This window comes from Labrus bergylta, chromosome 24 (genome assembly GCF_963930695.1).
Source record: "Labrus bergylta chromosome 24, fLabBer1.1, whole genome shotgun sequence".
In the NCBI taxonomy this organism is placed as follows: domain Eukaryota; kingdom Metazoa; phylum Chordata; class Actinopteri; order Labriformes; family Labridae; genus Labrus; species Labrus bergylta.
In genome coordinates this window covers 3,011,397-3,036,558 of record NC_089218.1, presented here as the reverse complement: position 1 = coordinate 3,036,558, position 25,162 = coordinate 3,011,397, and the positions used below count along the sequence as shown (strand labels likewise).

Genomic DNA, 25,162 nt, shown 5'->3' with positions numbered 1-25,162 from the left:
GTCCACATGAGGAATGTCACTCAAAGTCAAAGTAACAGTTCTCACTGCTACAAATACTGACGCGACAGAAATTCACTGACTTCATCGAAAACGATTCAGAACTCATTCAACTGTAACCAAGTCAACACACACGTGGACTTAAACTCGTCTTACCTGTGTCAGGTGAGCGCAGAGGAAGGACAAGGTCACCCGAACATGAAAGAGAAGAAAGAAAAAAAGAAATCATTAGAGGGAAGTTCCTGTTAAATCATCACACATCAGCTCAAACTTCACATCCTGAAGCTTGACTTGATTGTGAGATAAAACAAAACATTGCCCGTAATAGTTTTGTTTAAGTCGCTCATTGGGAGCTGAACAGCGTGCGGACCTTTCTGATTTTGTTGCAAAATATTGTTAAATCATCTCGTATATTCAACTATGAAGCCGTTTCTTTGTCGTCTCTCTCTCCTGCAACATTTTCCCCGCTCAGATTTCGTCATGCAAAATCAGAAAAACCGTAAAGTTGAGGAGGGGAAAAGAAAGATTTCTCTGCAGATGATGCATGAAACATGACTCGATACTTTACAACACAAAACCATGAGATAAGATGCGATGCCCATCATGCTCATGGAGGGAAACTTTTCTTGGACTCCAGTGTGGCGCACATTTATCTGCCTCCACATCACTATTAAAAAATAAAAACAAACAATCCACATGTAAACGAAATCATGTTGACCATGTCGACCGTTTGTTTCCTTTAACATAAAATAAACTTTGGATGAAAAAGGAGGAGAACTGGACAGGTTAGTGGTTTGTCCTGATCCTCACTGAGGTTGTGTATTTACTGTAAGTGTCTCTTCTTCTGTACTCCACCATAAAGAAAAGTTTGAAATCTAATTATAGGCGAGGAATTATTCTGCATGTGTTTTTTAGTATGTCTTCTGTGAATGCCAAAGCCCAGGAAGAAAAAAAAAGGGCATTTTTCAGTTTGTTTGTGGCTCTGAAAACCAACCAAAACATTTACTTTGTGACAGTTTGGAAAACTTTGCAGAAAGGTGAACTCGCTGAACCTTCAGTTTTTCATCAGGAGAGCAGAGACACCTTTTTCTGCCAGAGTAGCATCAAAGTTAGACTTTCTCCGCCTGCAGCCATCTTCACTCCACACAGCTTCCCTCACACGACACAAGCCCAGCTCTTCTTTAATTATTATTGCTCAACAGACAGCAGGCTTCCATTTTCTTTTTTCCTAAATAGATTTATGGTGTTTGGGAACGAGCCTCTTCCAATGTAAACTCTGAGGCCGCCTGGCCACAGAACTCTCCCAACCTAAACATCCAGAGAGGGACCGGAGGGAGCCGCTCGTCCCCCGACGCAGCGACAGACTCTGGACGACATCAACACAGAGAGAGAGAGAGAGAGGGGGGGGGGGGGGGGGGGGGGAATCCGAGGCTGAGCGTGACTCTCTGCTGCGCTGTCAGTAAACACTTGTGGTATAGAAAAGACAAGAAGACAACTTTCTGGCTGGGGACGAGATGGGAGCACATCAGAAAGTATTCGCCAGCAGCAGCACACACACTCCAACACCAGCGAGGTCTCGACGTCACAGCGACCACAAGAGAACGTCATCTCTGCTGTGAATTTAATCTGTGATTTCATGTTGTTAAGTTTAAATGAAGATGTCTTATCAGTCGAATGCAAAGTGGACAGAGGCGAGTTAGAAGCAGAAAGATAAAAATGTTCCTCTTGCGTCACAAAAAAATAATTTAGAGAACGAGAAACCCTCAGTAACGTCCCGTTTTTATCTTTTATCATTCCTCCTCCTCCTCCCCCTCCTCTTCAGGACTTCATGATGAAACGACTAAATCATCCTTCTTTTTAGTGATTTTACAGAATGACCCGTCTATATAAACTTTTGTCTTGCAGATATTCTCATATTAACAGCTGCTAAAGCTGAAATTTAAGATAAATTCATATTTTAAACTTTCAATCAGCAGCTTCAGTCTCTGTAAAGTAACACTCTGACTCAGCAGATATCTCGCGGTCTGATCATCTTTTTGGGTGTGATCTCTGCACCCATCATGAGCCAAAAATGTAAATATGAGACACCGAATCCGTCCGTCTGGGTCCGGGAATCTCTCACCGTCTCCCACTCAGCGCCCCGGGGAGGGCGACAGGTTTTATTTGGCTCCATGCAAACACCACCCACAGCTAAAAATATGTCTGCAGAGCGCTGCTGCACACAAGGAGGCTGATCGTTCACGAGCTCCGTCAGCTGCTGCGACATGAAGCTGGATAGGAAACACATGGTGAGCCGAGTCGGAGGGGGAGACGGCTTTATGTGTGTGGATGACTGCTCCCTTCTCCTGCAGAGTTCCAGTGCTCGACTTGATGACTTATTCAGGATTCTTCATCCTGAGCTGCAGGAAATGTTTACCTGAAACTGTTTCAAATCAACGTTGAAGTGCAGAAATGTTTTTACTTACATGTGTAAAAGTGTCCTGCAACTAATTATTGACGAGTCTGACCTTTGATTTCCTCAAAACTATTCTTCCTTACATATCCTTTTAAGACTCAATCAGGACTAATTATCTCGTTTTTGAGCTGCAACTTTCAGGAACTTTCACCTTCCAGGTAACTCGATCATTTTAACCTCGAGATATCTTCTTAAAAAATGAGCACGGATGCTTTCCTGCAGCGTCACACCTTCAGAGTAACCCTCAGTCCCTGAAAATGCAGTCCACGTGTTTTGCAGAGTCAGTGTTTATTTCAAACATGTGCTCTGTTTCCTGCAGAGCTGACGGGGTTAACGCAGAGCGTATACAGCGATTACACAACCGCAGCCATTGTTTTGGTGGATGGGCCCGGCGGCGAGGAAGGCCAGTTTGCCGACATGTCTGAACCAGCTGGAAGGAGGCGCCGGCTCCTCTTTCATCTGCACGAGCTCAAGTATGTAAACAAGGAGAGGAGCAGCGAATCACCAGAGGAGAGAGAGAGAGATTTACTCTGCCAACACGAGACATGAGCTCATTTCTGCTGCATCCACACGGACTTCATCAGCAACAAACAGATCGACCTGCAGGAGAGGCCACCTGCACAAAGTCACATTGGAACGACCCTTATCATCACTTCACATCATCAGCCTGCTAACGACTTCCTGCTCGTTTAAATGTCTGTTTTGTCACCAATAAAGCTCCAATGATCCCATGATGTCTTTGTGCATGAAATGTGCTTCATAAATAAAGTTGCCTTGCGCCGCCTCAAGACTTTTTTTGCTCTAAATTCTTGAAACTTTCCACCGTGAGCTCATTTATTTCATTAGATTATAACAAAATCTTTTAATTGCATCACGAAAATCTTCATGTTTACTTGTTTGATTTAAAGGTCGGAGAGGGTGAGCGCTGAGTCATTTTCATCCTCCTGAGAGCGACGGGGTCTTTTTCAGGTTTACCGAAGTCAAATCATCACACTGAGAGCGACTCAAATCACTGTGGCATCACTGAAAATGAATTCAAAGTCACTCAAATGAATCTCATCGTCCGTTGATTTAGTTTCAGATATTGATTTTTAAACATTGTAAAAACTCTGATAATCCGACTGTTGATTCTGAGAGGCACGAAGGATCCTGCAGCAACACGCCAACACCTACGGCTGGATTACCTACTGTAAACCGTCACACACACACACACACACACACACACACACACACACACACACACACACACACACACACACTCTGCAGCTGCAGCTTTAATACCTGCACTGTGTGTTTTGCAGGTTTGGATTTCCTCAACTCTTCTGGACAATCATTTCTAAAGCCAAACAATCATATTAGTCATTTTTTTGAGTAAAATAAAATGTGTTTTCAGCTCCTTTAATGTGAGCATTTGCTACTTTTCTGTGTCTTTATCTTGGCAAGCAGAGCATTTTAAAGTTTAACACTTTGGGTCTCATCAGACGAGACACTTAAAGATTTCACTTTGGACGGATTTTTCAAACCAGACAGTTGATGAATTATTCTAAAAAGGTGCAGATACGATTAAAGGACGGGTATGCCTTCAAATGTCTCTGGATGTCCCAGATGGCTAATAAGAAACTGTGAAAACCAGAAGTGATGAATGTGACCTTCAATCCTCTCCAAGTCAAACAAGAGAAGTGAAAAGAGATTAAAGTACTGCAGGCCGTTGTGAAAGTCAACGTGCGGCTTTCACAAGGAGACGAGCGTCTTTGTTCAGCGTTTGTCGAAAGAGAAGGTGAATCTCTTTCACACCTTTCTGCTCAGGGGGATGCTGATTTCTCTTTTCAAACTTTTCTTTGGCGTCCGATCACAGCCGTGGCGTTTTCAAAGACGCACAAACATGACAAAAAGAGTCGGGGATGATGACGCAGGCTTGGCTCAACATGCGGCTCATATCCCTATCAATTACACAACTTTGATTTCAGAGATTAAAAAATCTTCCCAGAAACGGCTGCAGAGACAGCTGGGAAACACGGAGCGGGAGAGGGAGGCGGGTTTAAGAGAGATCTGCTCGGACAGGCTTTCTAAGTTTCCATGCTTTGGAAAGAAGAAAAGATGAGAAAGTGTGGGAGACGACAGCAGATGTCGAGCGATGTAAACTGATGATTAAATTAACGCAGCTCAGCTTTGAATTTAATCTGCGGTGTCTGCCCTGCAGGGGATCCAAATACCAAAGTTTGAGGACATAAAGAGATGCTGAAATGAACTCAAACTGCAGCATGATGAAGAAGTACGACGACGAGTCAGGAGATAAAACTGAAGATGTAAGCTTCAATTGTGATAAGATGCAATTCTTTAAACGCACAAAGATGAAATCTGGGCCCAGGTTGGGTCAAAAAACCGCTGACACACATTAGAAATATGGAGCAAATTTGTTATTTTTGCCGAATATTATTGTTGATTTTTGAATTTCTGCTTCCACATGGCTCCTAAACTAAACTTTCTTACAGCTCCTAACTTACAGACGCAATGCGAATCAAAGTGAACTTTAAACTCGACGTTTTCCTGCAGAAATTTAGTTTAGCAGCGAGTCAAACTCCTGCTGCACCGCTGGTGATAAATCTAATCACTGCAGCTTTGTCTCTGCATTCTCAGCCAGACTTAAATTTATAATTACAACAAACAGTCGCTGCAGTAATTACATTTTCTCTAAGTCAAGTTCCTGCAGCGTGGAACAGGCCTGTGTTGCCAAAGACTCATAAATGTCAGAAATAAAACTTTTTGATGTCATGCAGAAAGAAGACACATCTCTGAGTATGTGTGTCCTCTTCTATGATAACAAAATCAGCTTTTATTGAAGATATAATGTGCAGGGATGAGCAGCAGATCGAGTTCCTGCTGCGTCTTCTTTGGCACTCCGGCAGCTCTTGGTATCTTTAATGAGCCACACATACTTGCCTGGCTGCCTATGTAAACTCTCATTCATGAGGAGGGAGGCGGGGCCGAGAGGCTGCCAGTAATTTTCCACCCTAAAGATCGAACCAAGCAAACTTCCCTGTCATTAAAAACCGTGGAACCGCTGCAGCTCCAGACGTGCAGGGGGGGGGAGGGGGGGGAGAGAGAGACAGAGAGAGAGAGAGTCCCAGACCAGCACGCTGCTCCGAACAGCAAAATCACACATTTATGAATCCTAACTCGCTCCTGATGAGAGGATTAATGAAGCTTTTTGTGATTAAAAGGACTCTCCACAAGCCCAGGATTCACTCGCTCTAATGTGACGCAGAAACAGATCAGATCAGAAGCCTCTGTTCCCACACATGTGGAATCTGGATTCACAGATTTGAAGAGACTTGAGCACAGATTGCAAAACCAGGTGTTGACCTCAGACAGCTTGTGATGGACTTTAAACATCCTCTCAGACCCCTTCAATCAGGATCTGTTTGCGAATGGAGGTTTGAAATTCATGCATGAAGAGATGTATCTTTATATCTCACTCAGGGAGCTTTTAGGGCGACGCTGTCAACCTTACAGATGATGCAGCGCTCCACATGTCTTGATGTTTCCCGTCAGCAACGACAACATCCAAAATTTAGAGCTGCACCGATAACTCAAACAAGAGACTCATTTTGTAACTGCTCTATATTTATCATCAAGGGTCTTTTCCTGCACAGAGAAGACAAAAATGTACGAGCATTAAGCTTGAAATCTGTGCTTTTACTTTCTCATTGTCGTCATTTGGACGGCGTCTCTTGACGTTGTGTAAAAAGACTCGTCCATCAGCAGATCTCAGATAATCGAACGAGAGGAGGAGGAGCCGAGTGCGAGCGACAGATTCAGGTCGATAAAGAGGAAGTGAAGCCAGGAAGCAGCTTGTTCCTCTGAGGAAAATGAGATCATGACAGAAACTCGCTGACTTTATCCTCATGGTTTGAACTTAAGCAAGGCCGAAGTCTGTAGAAGAAGATATGGGGAAATGTAGAAACATCCACGGTGGTCAAATGAGCTTTGGAGTGTTCTCCTCATGAAATCAATCAATCGGTGAATCATTAATCATTTCAAACACTTGGTAGTTTCCATGCTGTTCGTCCAGCGCGCTCATTTATTTTCAGTCTGACTCAGAGACAAGTGTTTGAAAATATTTATGTGACTTTATTTATTTGACTTGAAGAGGCTCAAACTGTCTGAGTCATTGTTGCCTCGTTTCTGCAGAATATATGATGAGTGCGAAGCCGGTTATAATCCTGAGATTTACCTTTAAAATGACTCTAAACTAGCGAGCAGAGGCCCATTTCATGCTCTGGGTTAGACTCGACGAGGAGCGTCAGCTGCTAACTCAGACTCTTCCTGCCGCTGTGATTACTCAGTAATATGGATAAAGTTCAACTATCCTCCCTTGTGGTCACATTAGACACTTATTCACTCACTGGATGATGCTGAAATCAGTTTGCATGCGCCCTTTTTCCAAGAAAGTTACAGATATCTACATATCTCATTCTTCCTGCTAATACTGACGCATTCAGTCATTTGCTCAACGATCACAGTCATTTGAACGGATGTGCACAAACGTTTCTGCAGAAAGTCTAACTTTATCCACATTTGAGAACTTTTTTTTAGACTTCCACTCTGCAAAGGAAACTCATAAACTGATAAAGAATATCAGATTTTCGGGTAAACACGTCAAAACCTGTCCTTCAGAGTTCTCAACAAACGCCTGATAACTGCCTCCGTCTTCTCTGCTGAGAAAGAGAAACAATAAAACATCGGAATCACAAAGTGTCGGTTGAACATATGGAAATCTACAGCTACATGCAGCGCAGTCGTGTGCAGCAGCTGCTCCAGTGTCTGCTGGTTTTCGCCCGACAAATCACCACAACGAGCGGCTCGTTTGGCTCGTTTCATTAATTAGCTGCTGCTCTCCAGCTGCAGATTGAAATCAGCTGCTGTCGAGTTTGTTTGGGAAGAAATCCTGAAGCTTTTAGCTGAGACTCTTTATGGACTTAAAAAAGCGCTCTGGCAACTTGTGCTGCATCTTTATTGGTCTGATTTAAACCCAAGGCTTTATCGTTGTTCTGTTTTTGCTCTGCATGCTGAGAGCACGTCATGTCCTCTCCGTTTTTAAATAACAGCTCTTTCTTTTGGTCGATCCGAGCCCTGCTTTAGCCTCGTCTGCTGTGGCTGGATCAGAGGTTAGCAGACACCTTTTTCTCTGCACCATGACTTCGCCCCGGGCGCTTCCTCCCGCCCTGACTTCCTCTGACAAACATAACTTCCTGTAAGACACAGCGGAGGGATTAGTCAACATGTTTTACAGGTTTCCCCCGATTCACCGAGCAGCACGTGGAGCTCTCGACTCATCTCCTCGTCTGAGCTGCTTTTCATTAAACTTTGGACTCTTTTTTACGCTCTAAATCCTCTCGCTGTTTTTTTCTCCTGACTTTTTCTGCCATTTTATTTATTTCAGGTCATTTATTCTGAGTCCTCTGTACAGCTCCATGTGTAGAAAACATGCAACAAAAACAAAGACAGAGGACAGAAAGCCTGGGCTGGGATTCAGTGTAGTGTAATTTGCAGAGTGTGGTTTTTTTGGGGGTGGGTTGTTACTTTCTCTCTCTGTTACAAGCTTCATCAGACATACTATCATGTGTGTCTCTGGGCCATGCTGTGACCTCTGCTCACACTTTGCACACAAGTCGGTTTAAGTTTAAGCAGAAGAGAAGCTTTAAGAGCTTTTTAGATCTCTGACTTAAGCTGCCTTTTTAAAGCAGATTCAGCAGCCTCACACGCAGAGTTCTGTGAAGGTGTGTTTGTCTCTCTTGCAGACTGACAGCTCGCCTCGTGCGTTTAACCTTCAGGTACGGCGTCGCTCTGTGTCTCTCGCTCTGTGCAGGACACCTGAGCGAGACGACCATGCAAAACGCTCCATTTGCATCGCGGAAGAGATAAAAAGAGACATCTTTACAAGAGTGAGCTGAAGTGTCTCGTAAAAACATAAACACATTTCACTACTGTTTTTCTTACACAGTGAAAAAAAAAGTGGACCTGCACGCCGAGCATTCTGGGTAAAAGATGAGTAAGGGTTTAGTCAGTGGGCACATGAAAGAGAGCGGGGCCAGCTTGATGATTGTTGTCTGCACGAGGAGAAACTCATGATGTCACTGATACACTGAAGAAGAAGAAGAAGAACAACAACAACAACAACAACAAGAACAAGAAGAAGAAGAAGAACAACAACAAGAAGAAGAAGAAGAAGAAGAAGAAGAACAAGAAGAACAACAAGGAGAACAAGAAGAAGAACAAGAAGAAGAACAACAAGGAGAACAAGAAGAAGAACAAGAAGAAGAAGAAGAAGAAGAAGAAGAAGAACAACAACAACAACAACAACAAGGAGAACAAGAAGAAGAACAAGAAGAAGAACAAGAAGAAGAACAAGAAGAAGAAGAACAACAACAACAACAACAAGAACAACAAGAACAACAACAAGAAGAAGAACAAGAACAAGAAAAAGAAGATTTTTAGAAATGTTGCAGGATTAAATGTAAGAAAGAGGCGCTGTGAAAGTAAAGACACAACATGAAGCTGTGAATCTAAAAGCAGCTCTGCTCACACATACACACACACACACACACACACTAACTGCACACACACACACAAAGCACACACACACATACACACACACACACACACACACACACACACACACACACACACACACTGCGGTGTTCCCCGGATGCCTGGGCAGGTTTCTACACGACCTCCTGTCTGCTGTTTTGACTGCTCTCCTCGGCGCAGAGGGTCTGCAGCTCGATGTTATCACACTGGATTTACTCCAGGACTGACTCCAGGACTCATCACACAACAATGCCGCCAAACAAAGACCCGTCTCTGCGCCGCTACATTAACACCTCTCTGCTGTGTGAGAGGCTCTTTGTCGCTCGTCTTATCTCCTCTCTCCTCTGTAACTCTCTGTTCTGCTCAGTTATCGTCTACTTCTGTCTGTGCCGTCAGAACCGGTTTGTTTTCAAGGTCTCAGTGTCGGACGATTTCCGTCCTGCCAAGACAAATATTGATGCTCAGAGACAAACCAGTTCCCTCTCGTCTAAATCCTCTGGAGTGAAAGTGGACATGCTTCATCACTCACACACACACACACACACACACACAGAGAGAGAGAGAGAGAGAAATAAACTCTGCGTCTCGCTGCAGCCCTTAAATCAATCATTTCATCAAAGAAGCCATGCAAGGGGCGCTGGTGGGGCAGTGGTTAGTGCGCACGCCCCATTTACACAGGGTATAGTCCTCCAAGCGGACGGTTAAGGTTCAAATCCGACCTGTGGCTCCTTTCCCGCATGTCACTCCCCACTCTCTCTCTTTCTGAATCTCTCCAGAGTCCTATCCCTCAAAAAAAAAAGGTTCAAGAAAGCCCCCCCAAAAATAATGTACAGTTTGTCTTTGTGAAGCCAAACAACCAGATTTTCTTTTCTTGAATAAAAATGAAACAAAAGCCTCGTTTACGCGCCTGCATCTTATCTGCTGGGAATAAAGGTCGACCGGGAAAGACATCTGGAAAAGGCATGAGCAGAGCGAAAGAAAATACTGTAACAAAGACAAAAGTGTGTATACATGCATGTATGAGTCAGTGTGTGTGTGTGTGTGTGTGTGTGTGTGTGTGTGTGTGTGTGTGTGTTCCTGAGGCCCGGGCCGAGGAGGGAAGTCGAGTCGAGCTATTATAAGACCACAAATTACGGCTCACACAGCCAGAGATCGTCTCTGCCGGGGCCTCAGCAGCAGCAGCACAATGAAGAGAGAAAAAACATGAAACCTCAAAATCATCTGCACTGATTGTAAACACACACACACACACACACACACACACACACACACACACACACACACACACACATGAAGCAAACTCATTGGAAGCGAATACTTCAGTTCAAATGTTTCATTAATGAACTAAAAATGAAAACATCGATCAGTTTTCTTGATCATCCTCCATCACCTGCCGTTACCTCTCAGGTGTGCCTGAGCTTCTTTTGGGTGCTTTCTATTTTCCTCAGAAGTCAGATCTGAGAATGACGTCACACTCGGGTTCAAGTGGGACGAGCAACATGGAGTACCTTCGCTTAGGTGGTAATAAACACATCAGATACATCTTAAACGTTCCTGTTGATGCACACAACGGCCTCGTTGGATTTGAACTCAGACTACTGAAGTTCCTCAGAGCTTCCGAGTCAGAATCCAGATTTCAGGAGGGCGTTCATGTTGACCTATCAGACCTTAGATCCTTTCTATAAAATCACAGAGAAACGACCAGCAGCATGTTGTTCTACATGTTCGTCCACTCATCTTGCTTCATTTTTGTTTTTATAGTTGTTTTATCTCTTTGTGCTCTTTCTTGTTTTATGTTTATTTTTATTGTTTTGTGTCTATTTATGTTGTTTTTTTGTGTTTTTCTGGTTGTTTTGCCAATTTATGGTTATTTGGTTTCTCTTTTTCTAACTTCTTTGTGGATACTTGAAGCTCTTTTGGATGTGTAGTTTCTCTTTGTTGTTGTTTTCTTTTTTGGGGGTTTTGTGCCTCTGTTGACCGTCCTGTCTTGGCGACCATCACCTTGTTTTCCGTCTTGTTTTCTGTCGCTGCTTTCTGTCTTTAAGCCTTCATTGATTTGGTTTCTTTATACGTGTAACGTTTAAACCGTCCACTAGAGGATATTTAGAAGTGAACAAAACATTAAACGTCTCTTTTAATCGTCTGGAGTCGAAGGAAAGAAAGACAGACACACGGAGGTCAGAAATGTCTGCCGCGTCTGAAGTCTGCTTCAGAGATCGGCCTCAGTGTTGAACAAAGCCGTTGTTGTGAGCGGCGTTCATGGGATCGAACCCTCGGGCATTTCCCATCGGCCCCTGTGCTCGTCCTGCGGCTCAGCCCGGAGGGAGGGCGGCGGACGGACACACAGCGTTCTTTTCTCAGCCACATCCTGTCAGAGCCAACAGACGGCCTGGCCTTCCCATGAGCCTTTGCACTCCCGGGTCATCTTTGTTCACTGAGAGGCATGCTGGGAAATTCACCATCAGACAGTCTCTGGTGTTTTTTGGGTACGCCACCGCAGCCACAGACACTCGGCCTGTTTATAGACTGTGGACGTCTTTATGTCTGTTTCAGATGAATCACTTCTTCTTTCTTTTTTTAAACGCAGGTTTCAGTCGCTGTATGTGGACGTCCTCCCGTCCTCCCGTCCTCCCGTCCTCCAGATTTCTATCACAACGAGATCGTCTTCTGTTTGAATAACAGACCAGGACGCTCCTCTTTGTTTGCAGACTCTCTCAGCCGCGGAGGTCTTGTGGTTTGTCTGAATTCCTCGTGAAGAATGATCTAATTGATGAACTCCTGCAGCCATCAGCGTCTGGACGGCACAGAGGCCACACACACACACACACACACACACACACACACACACACACACACACACACACACACACAGTGCAGGGTGTCTGGACTGTGCACTGAGAAGCTAACAAAGGAAACGTTCATGTCGGTGATTTGGGGAATAAAACATCCAGACCTCTTTCTCAGCCGTTACCTCCTCCTACATGCAGTCCTGTTTTTAGACATATCAGGAATTAAATTCTCCAAATGCAGATCTAAATATTGTGTTTGTGCACATGTTGAACTTCAGCGTGAAAAGTATCTCCTTTTCCTCAGATGCTGAGGTTGGAAAAGCTCCGTCTGTGCTTCAAGATGAAGAATATCAAATTCACTTTGCCGGCTCGCTGTCAGACGACTGCTCCTCCGACAGGTTCAAACGTTTACTTTTAAAAACAAATGCTCTGACAGCGAACACCTTTGTCAGATTGAACCTGGACTACCAGGACACCTCAGCACCTCAGTGAACAGCATCGAGTCAACACGGCTTCCATGTCACATGAAATCTTCATTTGAGCAGCTGTATAGCTTCAGTATCAGTTTAATATGAAAGCTTTTATTTGATTATTCCTTCCCAACGCTCCTCGTGCTTTAATCTCCTGCTCCCCTGACTTTGTTTTATTTTATGGGACTCTTTAAGTGCTTTTTAAACTTCAACGTCGGATGTTTTAAAGGCCGTTTATTAATCAGAGTTAGAGAGGAGCAGAGAAACTAAGAGACGCAGGAACAACAGATGATTGTTACTATCAGACCAAAAACTGCAGCACAACAGACGAAGCCATTTCTGACAAACCTTTTAAAAAAACAGAGGTACATCGACGAAGTTAAAAATGAGTGACTTCACTTGAATGATTAGACACGCTTTATGTCCCTGAGAATTCTGTCTTGGGCGCTCTGCTATAATGTCCCATTATAATAGCAGACTGTCCGACCTTACAGGCAAAAATATGCAGCAGATTCAAGTGGTGATGAAGAGCAATACAAGGCTCCAGGTGAAAAGAAACAACACGTTTGAGAAGAGCAGACAGAGCTCGTTCGTCTCCCTGGATTCATCTGCAGGTAGACAAAGAAACGTGTCATTATATCAGGAAAGATAAAACTTCAAAAGCGGCCTTAATGAGAACTTCTGAGTGCCTTAAATAATCCTTAAATGTGGATAATCACATGCACCACAATGCACTTTAAACGCAGCTTAAAGAGAAAGCTTTGAAGCAGCAGAGATCGGTGTGTGCTGCAGAGCTTCATGAATGCATAAAGCGCCGAGTTGTCCGTGTGCAGGCCTGCCGTGCGAACAGGCCTCCCCGCTGTAGCAACAAACTGGACTCCTGCAGCGTTTGTTTGAGGTGGAGGAGGAGGAGGGAGGAGGGGAGATGTGAACTTCAGAGCCGTTGAGGAAAAAGGCTGAACAGTTGAAGGAAAAGGGGGCCCCGGGGTGCTGCAGGGGCCGCCACAGGAAATGGGTGGGGCTCGGTGGGAGGGGAGGGTGATGGATCAGCTGCCAAGACATGAGAGGAGGAGGAGGAGGGGGAGGAGGAGGGTGGGGGAGAAGTTCTCAAGAGGCAGAGTGAAAACCTGGAGGAAAAAAAATAGAAACTTTTCTGCACGTTTCAGTCGGTGTGATGGAATCAGATCTTTTCACCTTCAGGACGGCTCTGTTCATGATCTTATTTCTGGTTCAGATTCTTTGCCTTCATGTGGAATATTTGAGTGATAAAAACAGGGAGAATCTACGAGGCCCTCGGCCGTCACTGCAGGAGTCGTCTGACAGACACCAGACGCCTCGCTCGGCCTCCAAACGTTCATTTTGTTCAGCCAACACTAAGTGACCAACGCTGCCAAATAATGGATGAGTCCAAAGCGGCGCGCTCGAAGACGCGTCGTTCTTACACGTTTTGTGACTTACTAAGAGCACAACGCACCACAGCATGTCTGCAGGGCTCTGATCAGGTCGTTAGTCAATGCAGTGACTCATTGATTTCTTGTCAGCCGATGAGATATCTGCCTCAGTTTGCTGCCAGGACTGTTGCGGAACAAAAACTCCCATTGATTCCAGAAAAGAGTTCCTCATTATGGAGCCAGTAAAGTGAAAATATGAGCAGTTTACTCAAAGGTTGATGATGTTCCCTGTGCTCCCTTAACCTTGTTTACCACTTTTTATTGGAAGTTTTTGTAGTTTTGGTCAAACACAGCTGCAGAAAAAAAAATTTTAAACGATAAAATATTCAAATTAAAATCAGCAAGAAGAGAAGAAATCACTTATCTCTGTTAGAAATGTTCCTTTTTCTGCTTGTTTTTCTGAAGAGCGCCGTGAATCATCCTGAGCTTCACACAGAATTCCATTCATAATTCAATCAAAAGTTTAAATCTAATAAAGTTGAAGAGTCCACTCTTACACTCACTGCACAAACTCTCTCTTATTTGGTTAGTTTTTGCATCTAGCTTCTTCGGCTCCGTTGTTTTCCTCTCAGTTATCTGCAGTCAAAATCCAAAACTCTCAGCTAACCTCAGAGAAACACACGAGCGGATGTGATTTTTGTGATTCACAGTACAGATCTTAATGTCAGTCTAGATTTAAAAAAACAGCTAAAGGTGCAAAATTTCATCTTTTTTATTTGAGTTTTATGTCCATAAAGTTTGAGAAAAGTGAAATATTAAAAGGTATTTGGTGCTCGGGATGGTCATAACGTTCAGCTTCAGGCTTAGACAGCAAAAAAGTGATAAAATATATCTTCCAACACTTTTCTTCCTCCTTCCCGTTCCTGCAGAAATATCACATCCTCTCACACAGCAGCTGCCTTACATTGAGGATGTAGCCCCTTCTGTATGTTTCCTGTCAAGTGTGGGAAAAGTGCGTCTACAAGTCGGTAAAAACACGCCGTGAACCCGTTTACAAACTCACCGTTGAAGAAGCTCTTGACCTTCAGGTAGCCGACGCTGAGCCGGAGCACGGACAGTTTGTCCAGCCGAGCCCGGACCTCCTCGGTGAAGGGCAGCAGGCTGGTGAGTTTATCCAGCTCGCCGTTGAGGCGGTCGCGGTGGCGTTTGGACGGGTTGGACTTGGCGCCATCGGGAGGCGGAGGTTTGGGGCTGGAGGGAACCGAAAGAAGAAGAAAAAGAAGTTAAAAATACGGCAACTAATTAGAATTCACACATTAAAAAAAACAACAGAAAAAAAATGTCTTCAAACTTCCAACAATCGTTTTTAAAAAAGGTCGTTTTCTCCGGAGATGCAAAGCTTGAGTTCCTGTCGGGTATAAAAACAAGCTGAGGCTAAATCAGTACTGACGTCCATCAGTGCAACAGCAGCTGGGATAAACAAAGACAACAGCAGTGATGTCACACAGCCGACTGGCAACACACAGCGAGCAGAGACACAAACAGCTTCTTCAGTCTCTGCTCCGTCAACATTCAATTTAAGCCTCAGACGCTTTTTTAAACGTCCAATCAGTGAGATGTGTAGTTATTGAAATGATAAAGTGACCTTACTATATCATCAGACTTTAAGAATGATATTCTCCCGTCTCTCTCTCTCTCTGGGAGGCACAGTCCACCTGCTTTCCTCCAGTGTTGCCGCGGCAACCGGGTCAGCAGCCGCCTGCCAGTCTCACCTGGTCCTTTTTAGAGCCTGCTTAACGGTTACCCAACGGGCACAACAACAACAAACAGGACTTCTACCTCACAGGAGGAGGGGGATTTTTGAGTACTGTTGAAGTGGTTTGAGTACCACAGTTTACAAATCTGAGAGTGAGAGGAAGTGAAGAGTTTCCCTCGAAAAAGGTCAAATTTAAACCCAGACAGTCGTTAAACTGAAAGGTTAAAAGATGTAATTCCTCTGCCTTTAATATCCCAGAGTCTGGAGGAGGTCAGGATGTTTTGCTCACAAAGACTCAAAGACAAACAGACAGAAAAACCTTTTAGCATCGTGTTTATCTATTGAGCTTCATCGGATGCCATGTACTTCAAGGCTTTTTAAGTCTGTTTTCATCGCTTCTCGATGCTCGAAATGTGATTTTAAACGCTCTTTTCCATCCTGAAAGACATCATGGCACTCTGAAGATGCTTAATTTAACTTCAGAAACATGTTTACCCGATCCAAATATATCCAAATCCTCATATATGAAAATATGAGGATTTGATGCAGGTCATATTTAACACAATGAGGTGTTCAAATAATCAAATTTAAGACACCATCACGTGCGCTAGGCAAAGGAAATGTTGATTATTTAACTGATAATAAAAAGAGAAAAATGAGAATAAATGCAAGCTTACAAAGTTATTTCCAGTAAGAACAGCTCCGTCATTTCACACATACTTCATTTTTCTAACCTCAAACCTCGGCAAAGTTGATTCATCGCTTTATGAAAAGTGTTTCCTGTTTCAGCAACTCCGGTGTAACGACAGTACCATCAGCATATCTGAGAACTCACAGAACAGGAGAGTGGAATGTGATCACCGTCTTCCACCAACAGGAAGTGATGTTGTTGTTGTTGTTGTTGTTGTTGAACGTGCATGAAGAGGTAAATCATGGTTCAGCTTGTTGGGCTGCAGGTTTCAGTTTGTATCTGAACTCTGGTGACCTGCAGTAAACCCGACAGCTCCTCGTCTTTAACTCAAACCAGACGTTCACCGCACAGAGAGGCTTTTCTTTTCTTTTCTTTACAGAGAGGGTGTGAAGCGGTGGAGCGGCTCGAACGTGGCCTGGAGATACCTTTAAGTCACCTTTAGGACACCAGAACAGGTTGAGGGACTTCTGAAGGAACTTCCCCACATTTCAAAAATAGTTTCTATTAATTCACCTGAAGGATGCATTTTTAAACTCAGACAAACTTCCCTTTGAGTCAGAAGAGAAAACAAAGATTCCTGTTAATGTGATAAGTGTATAATAAGTCATCTTAACTTCTGCTTTCTACTGAACAGAAAAAGCACCACACTTGTGACATTTCTGTGATTTTCCAACCACAAATGATATCATCCAAACAGATGAAATATTTCACTCTGATTCTGGGTATTCTGGGTATGAGTATTATAATATTTCACCAGATTCTGTCTGCAAAATCAAGGTATTTGTTGTTGAATAAAGTCAAATAAAAAATGTCTGAACATAAGATATAAAAGGTGTGAAATTCTGACAAACGATCTCAAACTGTCTTCCTTTTCCCCTGGAGCTTTCAGCTGCATCAAACCGTCTTCATCAGTAAAAGGAGTTTAACTTAAAGCCATCTGAAGCATCTCTGTGCCACGAGCATCAGGCTGGGGGCGTCACATTTTAACATCTTTTCTCTCTCTCATTGAGTCTGACTTAAGCATTAAAGAAAACAGTCAAAACTATCAGGTACATAAACCTGTAAGCCTGTGAGCCCGAGCTCAGGGCAAACAAACCCTCGCCACACATTTCTGGATCTGTGCAGGAATCTGCAACAAACGAAATAAAACGTAAAACGTGTGTCAGGTGTCGGTATCTTCTCTGTGGCGCCTGTGTGATTGGGGAATCGAACCCGTGACCTCTGTGTTGGTTACACGTCGATCTCCCTCAGAGCAGCGGCACCTGGAGATAAATCAGGTTCAGATGTTCCTCCTGAAGGGATCTCAGGTCAGGTGAGGCCAGTGTGTGTGCACCTGCATAACTTCATACTTTCTGGCACTGTGGGTTTGACCCTTTGACCTCGGGATCGCTCGTAGATTTGTGCTTTAAAATGTGCAGCCAGGAGTTTCAGGAAAGAGCGACCAACAAAAAGCCCGGCAACATGGAAGACAAACATTTCAGGTTTCACCTTTACATATAACATAAAAAGATTTTGAGATTAATCAACTTCAACAACTACAAAACCAGTCTGTTGCAAATAAGCTTGTTAAACAAAACGTTTGGATCACCAGATGCACGACTTGTTTATCGCTCCCAAAGGGGACCAGAATTCCTTTGAAAAGAGTCACGACCACTCGTGCACGAAGTAGATTGTGCAATACATAAAGTTTGTGGTTAAATATGGAAAGGGGCCTGGTGGTGTAACAGAAACAGAAATGAGCAGATGGACTTTTTGTGCTCGCAGATTTCTGATTTCACACCTTAAATCTCGCTCTTGTAAAGTCGACGACCTCTTCCAGATGTTCGAAGTATAAAGTGTGTCAGGGAAGCTGTGTGAGCATCTGTCTGAACTGTAACTGTAACATGAATGTGTAAAATGTGAACCCCCTCCCCCCCTCCTGTAAATAAGACATCTGCTTCCAATAATACCCCCGAACACGACAGATCTGCTGAAATCAGGCCGAGATGACTATCGCTGCATTCCTGCCGGCACAAGAACAATGAGCGGCCAGTGTTGTTTCTTCTCACTTTATCTACTCCATCAGTCCTGGAAGGGGCGTGGATCTATATATGAGTGTGTGTGTGTGTGTGTGTGTGTGTGTGTGTGTGTGTGTGTGTGTGTGTGTGTGTGTGTGGGGTTGTGTTGGACCTGCTGAAACACTCCCCTGTGTTCACACAAAGGCACTTTGTCTCCGAAGAGGCAACGACACCTTTGCAGAACAAAAGGAGCTAAATATGAAGTTGGCGTCGGTTCCCAGCTGGAGTTATGATACAGACACAGAGATAACAGACCCGAAAAGCCGATCACAGAGCCAGTATTTATGAGCTTGTGCCCATATCTCACATGTTATTGTGTGGTTTTTAAATTCTAGGAATATTTGTTTTATTTAGATTTCTTTTCCCGCCTTTTTACAGAACTCAAAGAGCTTTTTTGTTATCTTTACGGATAACAGATCAAAAAAAATGTTAAAAGTTTAAATAAACAAGTAATAAATAAGTAAATATCACATGATGTAAAGCATACTAAGGTTGTTTAAAAAGGGTTTCAGGACACATTGGCGAGCAAACCCAACAGAGTCAACTGAGTGGAAATGTGATGAAATGACCTGAAAAGATTCCCGAGTTTAATTCAACAAGACATTTCTGCATCAGAATCAATCAAAGCAAAATAAATGAAAGCGTTGGATAAAAACCTCCGAGCAGCAGCTTCCTCTCAGTTCTGAACTACAGCAGTGTCGTAACATCTGGGTTGAAGTGAGAGTTTACAGACTGCTGTCTGTCACATGTCGGTCATAAGAGAAACACCAGTCTGTCTCACAACCCTCAGCATGACCTCGGATTCAATAACAACCAAAACAAACAAACCAGCAGAGACACCTGACAAGTTCCCTCCTGACCAGTTCCCTCCTGAGCTCCACTTTTCTGCTGTCAAACAAAAATCTTGTTGCACAACAGCTCACCTGCTGGACAACAGTGAATTTGAACAATCACAAGTGCATGCAGGTTTTATACAATTTCAACACTACAGTAGAAATGGTAGATTGTTTGTGTTGCTCTTCACTTTTGCAGCTTCTTAAAACTCTTCTGACACTTTAAGATCAAAAACAGGAGGGACAACCAGGGGCGTATTCATCTACTGGACACATTTGTTATGCAGACTTTTTTAAAGGCTTGTTTTGGGGCTTTTATGCCTTTATTTTAGAGACAGGACAGTGGAGAGAGAGAGAGGGGAAAGTATAGCCAAAGGTTGGATTAGAAACCCGGGCATGCACTAACCATTTCTCTAAGCACCCCTATTACGCAGACTTTTTGCTCTGATGTAAAATATATGGAAGCCTTGTTTGGTGAAAACATGATCACTTGACTCAGTGTCATTTCTAAAACCCTGAGATTGTCGTGCGCTGATATTGCTGCAGGGGTTTCACCACAGAGTTTGTCACAGCTCTGTGACCCTCTCATTCATCCGATTGCAGAGTTTGCTTCCCCTGTGTTACGGCTGCAGAAGACGGAGGAAAAATCAAGAAATAATTAGATGAGATAAACTCTACTTATCCCACTGGGAGAAGTGAACACTGTGCATCACCATGGAAATAAAAACGAGTTCTCCTTCTACTCTTTCGTTCAGCCGATATCAGCTGAATCAATCACAGACTCTTCTGCGTTCACTTCAAGATGCTGCACTGCTGAAGGTTTGGCCGTACAGACGAGGACATTTGACCTTTTGAATCTAGCTTCTCTAACAAATCAGCTGCTTGTGTTTGCACTCCAGTTCTCCTCGGTGTTGACACAGGTATTTGTGCAAAGTGCAGTGCATGCCTTATGCAAACATGTTAACGGACCCTGTTCTATCCTGAAAGTTTAGATTTTTTTGGACAGGAAGCAGCGATGCAATGTCCAAACAGTCAACAGATGAGTGCACGATGAATAAAGTTTACAGACCAACATCGCCTCCTGTGCGTGAAGTGTTTAACTATCAACAAGGTGAATGATATGAGCATGCACAGCCAAGTCGTGTAACATTAAACCTGTGTTATCACAGACGCCGTGTTTGATGATTATCAGCTTATTAGTAAGAAAACAGTGGAGACAGATTACAGGCGGTTATCACACATTCAACCACTTTAACACAGAAGAATCAATAAATAAAAAAATATAAAAACAAACAATTTTTGTCAGGGAAAAAAAGCATCAGAGGATCTTAACTCATCTCTGATTTGCACATTTTTACATATAACTCGATTTTCTCTTTCTCTTGGATGTCTGCACAGTCAAAAAAAAAAAAGAGGGGGAATCAGGGATATGGAACCAAATCCTCGACCTCAACCTCATCCAACATTTTAAACATGAACTGGAAAAATGACAAAGAGCCAGACCTTATCCTCAAGCATCAGAGTTGGAACTTATTTAGGCTTTTGTGGCTGCATGGGAGCAAATCCCTGCAGCCAGGATCCAAAAAAACTGGTTTAACGCCATAAAGTAGAGGCTTTTACCACTCTGGGACTTAAAGTAACACAGATGAGTGTGATTTTAGTGTGCACTCACTTTTGGACATCTAATTATCTACATATATCGAGCACAAACACACACACAGAAGGACATTACCATAAATTCAAATGTTCTACTTTTACAAAGCATGTAAACATAAAGGTAAAGTGCCTGAGGCTGCAGCGCTGTAACGCCGCCTCGAGTCTCGTCTGTGGGTTAAACAGACTCACTCTCACACTCATAACTCACTCCAAAGGAAAAAGAAAGATAAACTCCCTGAGAGAAACTTTTCCTCAAAAACTCGGGCGGGAGAACATGGCAGGCTTACATAACCGTTTGCGTGACACTGAACTATGTTAATTTGTGTTGAGGGAGGGAGGAAAGAAACAACCCCCCAAAAAAACACACAGAGACACAGAAGGAAAGACAGGAAAAAAGTATGTTGTGGCAGTCGGAGGAGGAGGAGAGAAAAAAACAGAGCGAGTCTCAGATTACGCCATCCTCCCTCCCTCCCTCCTCCCTCATGGAAACATCGCGTGAGAGCGCTCTCGCTCCACGTCCTGATTATGATTAATGCAGGTAGTACCACACACACACTGAAACCGCGGTTCTGGCAGGGTTCTGCCGTGAATCTCTGCGCGGGGGCTGTGGTTCTGTATGGAGCAGTTAACACTCCGTCTGGCTTGTTAAAGTTTTAAAATCACAAACTGGTAAAATCACAGCGAGGAGGACTGAGAAGCTCGGAGGTTATGGAAGGGTTCTTCACAGCCTCATGAAGGGTCTTAGATTAACTGTTTCAGTACAATACTCCTGCAGAACCATCTTTAAAGCATCATGAAGGGTCTTAGATTAACTGTTTCAGTACAATACTCCTGCAGAACCATCTTTAAAGCATCATGAAGGGTCTTAGATTAACTGTTTCAGTACAATACTCCTCCAGAACCATCTTTAAAGCATCATGAAGGGTCTTAGATTAACTGTTTTAGTACAATACTCCTCCAGAATCATCTTTAAAGCATCATGAAGGGTCTTAGATTAACTGTTTCAGTCCACTACTTCTCAAAAACGGTTCTCAACAGCACCCCAAAGGGTCTGGGATTCATTATTTGATAAACCGTTTCAATGAATGGCTTCTCTTAAAGGTCACATATCATCATCATCACCTCACATGTGTCCCTAGTCTGTCAAACCCCCTAATTATGAGTCCATCCTCTCCGTCTTCTGCCTGCTCCACTTTTCAGAAAATGTGTGCTCAAACAGGCTGTTTGGAGATTTTCCCTTCGTGACATCACAAAGGGCAGTAGCCCCTCCCCCAGGTGGGTGACACTCCCACAGCTAGGTGTTTGTTCTGCCCTCTGAGTCTGCCTTCTCACCGTAAACAATAGGGCATTAAGCGAGAAAGCACCGAGTACACCCAAATCCTTCCAGAGAGGGGGCGTGGTCAGACACAGCTCATTTGCATATTTAAAGCTACAGACACAGAAACAGCCTGTTCTGAGCAGGGTTGAAATAGAGGGGTTTATAGACATGATCAAATACAGGATCAGAGTGGATTTAGAACAAGAAACTTCACACACATGTTTTGAGGAACTCTGAGACTTATTTAAACTGGTTGAAGAGGAGGAGAATATGTGACCTTTAAAACATTATTTTTGGTTTACTTCAAAGGATGTTGTCCAGTGTTCAAGTCCAACCTGTGGCTGCTTTCCCAAGTTTCATTCACCGCTATCTCTCCCTGATTTCACTATCAAGGTTTCCTAAAGATACAAGTCAAGGCCTTAGATGATTGGCATTGTGATTAACAAGATTTATCTGAACCCTTTAGGTACTTATGACACTTTAAAAGGTTTCAGCATGTTCCTTTACAGAATTTTCTAAAAAAAGACTCTTTGTTGAACCACATCAGTTCAGTAATACTGGATTTGTTCTGGACATGACCTCTCCAGCATTCACTCTCTGAGCACGATTATCTGCAGAACATGACGACAAGTAGTTTTGATTGTCAAATAATCGAGCATCATGCTTTAAAGAACCTCTGTGTGTTTAAGGCATCAAAAAGGGCTTACGATAAACTGTTTGGAAACCTCTCCCAAAAAGGTTCTTTGGATCACCACAGGGTCTATAATTTGCTCTCTAATGGTTGTTTAGAGAACCTCGCCAAAGGCTTCTTTTATGTATTATGATGAATCTATGATAATTGGCAGCTGCTGTAGAAAAGAAAGGTCTCTGAAACTGATTTGATCAAACTCTTCTAAAACTTCTGACAGATTAAAAACTGTATAGTGCATTCCTCTGATACTTTCTCTCTACATGGAGTCAAAGCACACTGTGGTATCAGAATCACTTTTACTTTTGTGTCCCACATTAAACGGGTTCTTTAAAACGCGTTAGAGTAATCTTCCTTCATACTTTCAAAGTCTGTCGAATATAAAAAGATAAAGACACTTATCAGAGTCTCAATATTGAGTCATACGGGTCCTTTTATGGTCCAATCTTAAAGAACGATTGTCTGTATGTGCTCCTCTGGGGGTGCAGGGGGTCCAAAGACCTCTGGGAGGGTTCTTAAACGTCATGAGAAATCAGACGTAACAGTATCGGACACAACACAGAAGTACACAAAGGAAGAAAACAATCATTAAAAGGCTCCTCACAGAACCCGTTCAAGGCTTCCTCTTTATGCACAAAGCTCTTTTTCTGCAGCATATTCAAGCCAGAAGAATAATGTGCAGCAGTGGTTTTCAAACTGTGGTCTGGGGCCCACCTAGGGTCCTTGAGGAGAAACCCAGGAGGAATCAAGAAGGAGAGATTTAATTCATGCAAAAAGGACGATCATAGGAAGGTGGCGCCGCAATTTGACTTTTAAAAACTCTGCATGAATAAAAAGTGAAAGTTTATTCAGATGAGAATGTTTAAAGAGTTTATTCAGTTTTATAGCGGTTGCAGGAATCGGCCTGGAGAGCACAGCTGTCTCAGTTGGTATAATTAGATTGAAATGATCCTGAAGCAACACTTTTCTGTATTTTCCACCCTCAGTAGGCCTGTTGGACTTCAGCACTTCACATTACCTCGGTCTGGCTGGCCAACATTGCATAACCACAAGCAGGGAAAATAGACTTTATGGCCTTATGGATCCAACTCAAGACAATGTAGCGTCTATTGCAAGGACAGAGAACAACTTACTACACTGCTCTTATTACCGTGTTAGACAGGCTGTAATGCATATGTGTGACTAAGTCTGGAGATGTTTGCACAGCTGTAACTCGTCTACAGAAGTATCTCCTGCCGGGCTGCAATAATTGCCTGTTTGAATTAAGGTTGTCAAAATGCTCTTTCAATACCACATGTATTAACTTTTCAAGGTTACAATCTCTTCGATTTTAATCATCCATCATATTGAAAAGTACCTGAAATCAGATCTTCAGTCATAAGCTGCTCCTGTTTGTCATATTTAGACAGTTGTGAATGAATTTTGCTGCATTTTATGTAATAAACAACAAATTACCAGATACTGGGTGCTTAGGGCATATCGTTTGGTCTCCACTAGAATCATATCGAAGTTTAAAATCTGGTATTGTGACAACTCTATATACTGAAAAATAATTAAAATGCAATAAAAGCACCAAAGGGCCAATTACAAATGACCTTTTATGGAAAAATATAGTAATAAAAAATAAGTGACATGTGTTTAAAGGTGCACTATCTAGATTTGGTTGTGAAGTGAAACAATTCTATGCTATATTTTTTTCTGGACTAAATACACAAACTATTCAAAGGAAAAAAAAAGGTTATGAACACGTACCAAAGAATCTGTACACTTCTCCAGCTTTTACATTTGTCTACCAAATCTACAGAGTGCACCTTTAAAGCTGCATGCATTCACAACTGAGGCAGAAGCAAAGTTTCTGTAAAGGAGTATTGCAAAAGTATTGCAGTAAAAGTACAACAGGGTGACCAAACCAACTGAAAGTACAGTCAGGAGTACCATAGAGACTTAAAAGGAGCGGAAAGTCAATCAAAAACACACATTACATGATTATATGTGGATATAATCGACTATTAGCAGGTATTTATGTGCTTTTCAACTTGTTGACTTACATTTTCTGCACCGGCTTCTTCCGTTTCTTCGCTGCGTAAAGCGCCGTGTTCGCCAGCATGGTGAACTCAGAGCAAACAAACTAATAAAAAGTGGATTTATCCCGGGATAAAAGTGAAAACGTTAACGGGTCCAAGAGGGCCCGGTAGACTCACATTCCTGGAAAAAAAAAACTGAAAACTGAAAAAAATCCAAAAGTAAAATCTCCGGTTACGTCCGTAGATCTCGTGCGCCTCTTGGTTGGAAAAACGCACTTTTGGTTTAGTTTGGCTGCTTCAAACGTCCATCCGAGGTCAACCAATGACCGCAAAGGTTCATAATCCGTCGCTAAAGAATCTCCAAACCGGATCAACGCGATCACGGAGACTTTTAGACGGCAAAAAACGGAGGAGTTTGGTAGAAGTCCTCCGCCTGTGCGTCACCC

At 43.1% G+C, this 25,162-nt stretch overlaps 1 protein-coding gene across 2 annotated transcripts in view; it reads right to left on the bottom strand.

The window, feature by feature from the left end:
- LOC109999374 (aryl hydrocarbon receptor) overlaps positions 1-25,162 on the bottom strand; it is a 27,096-nt gene extending 1,934 nt beyond the window's left edge. Inside the window, exons 1-3 of one of the 2 annotated variants that reach the window (XM_065952118.1) lie at positions 24,741-25,162; positions 14,757-14,944; positions 1-153 (exon numbers count right to left, since the gene is read on the bottom strand). The exon at positions 1-153 is cut by the window's left edge and continues 1,934 nt beyond it. In XM_065952118.1, coding sequence (XP_065808190.1) covers positions 122-153; positions 14,757-14,944; positions 24,741-24,799 — 279 coding nt within the window. In that variant the 5' untranslated portion in view covers positions 24,800-25,162 and the 3' untranslated portion in view covers positions 1-121. Of the gene's footprint in view, positions 154-8,555; positions 14,945-24,740 lie in introns of those variants that run through there. The other variant, XM_020654418.3, reaches the window with a different exon arrangement.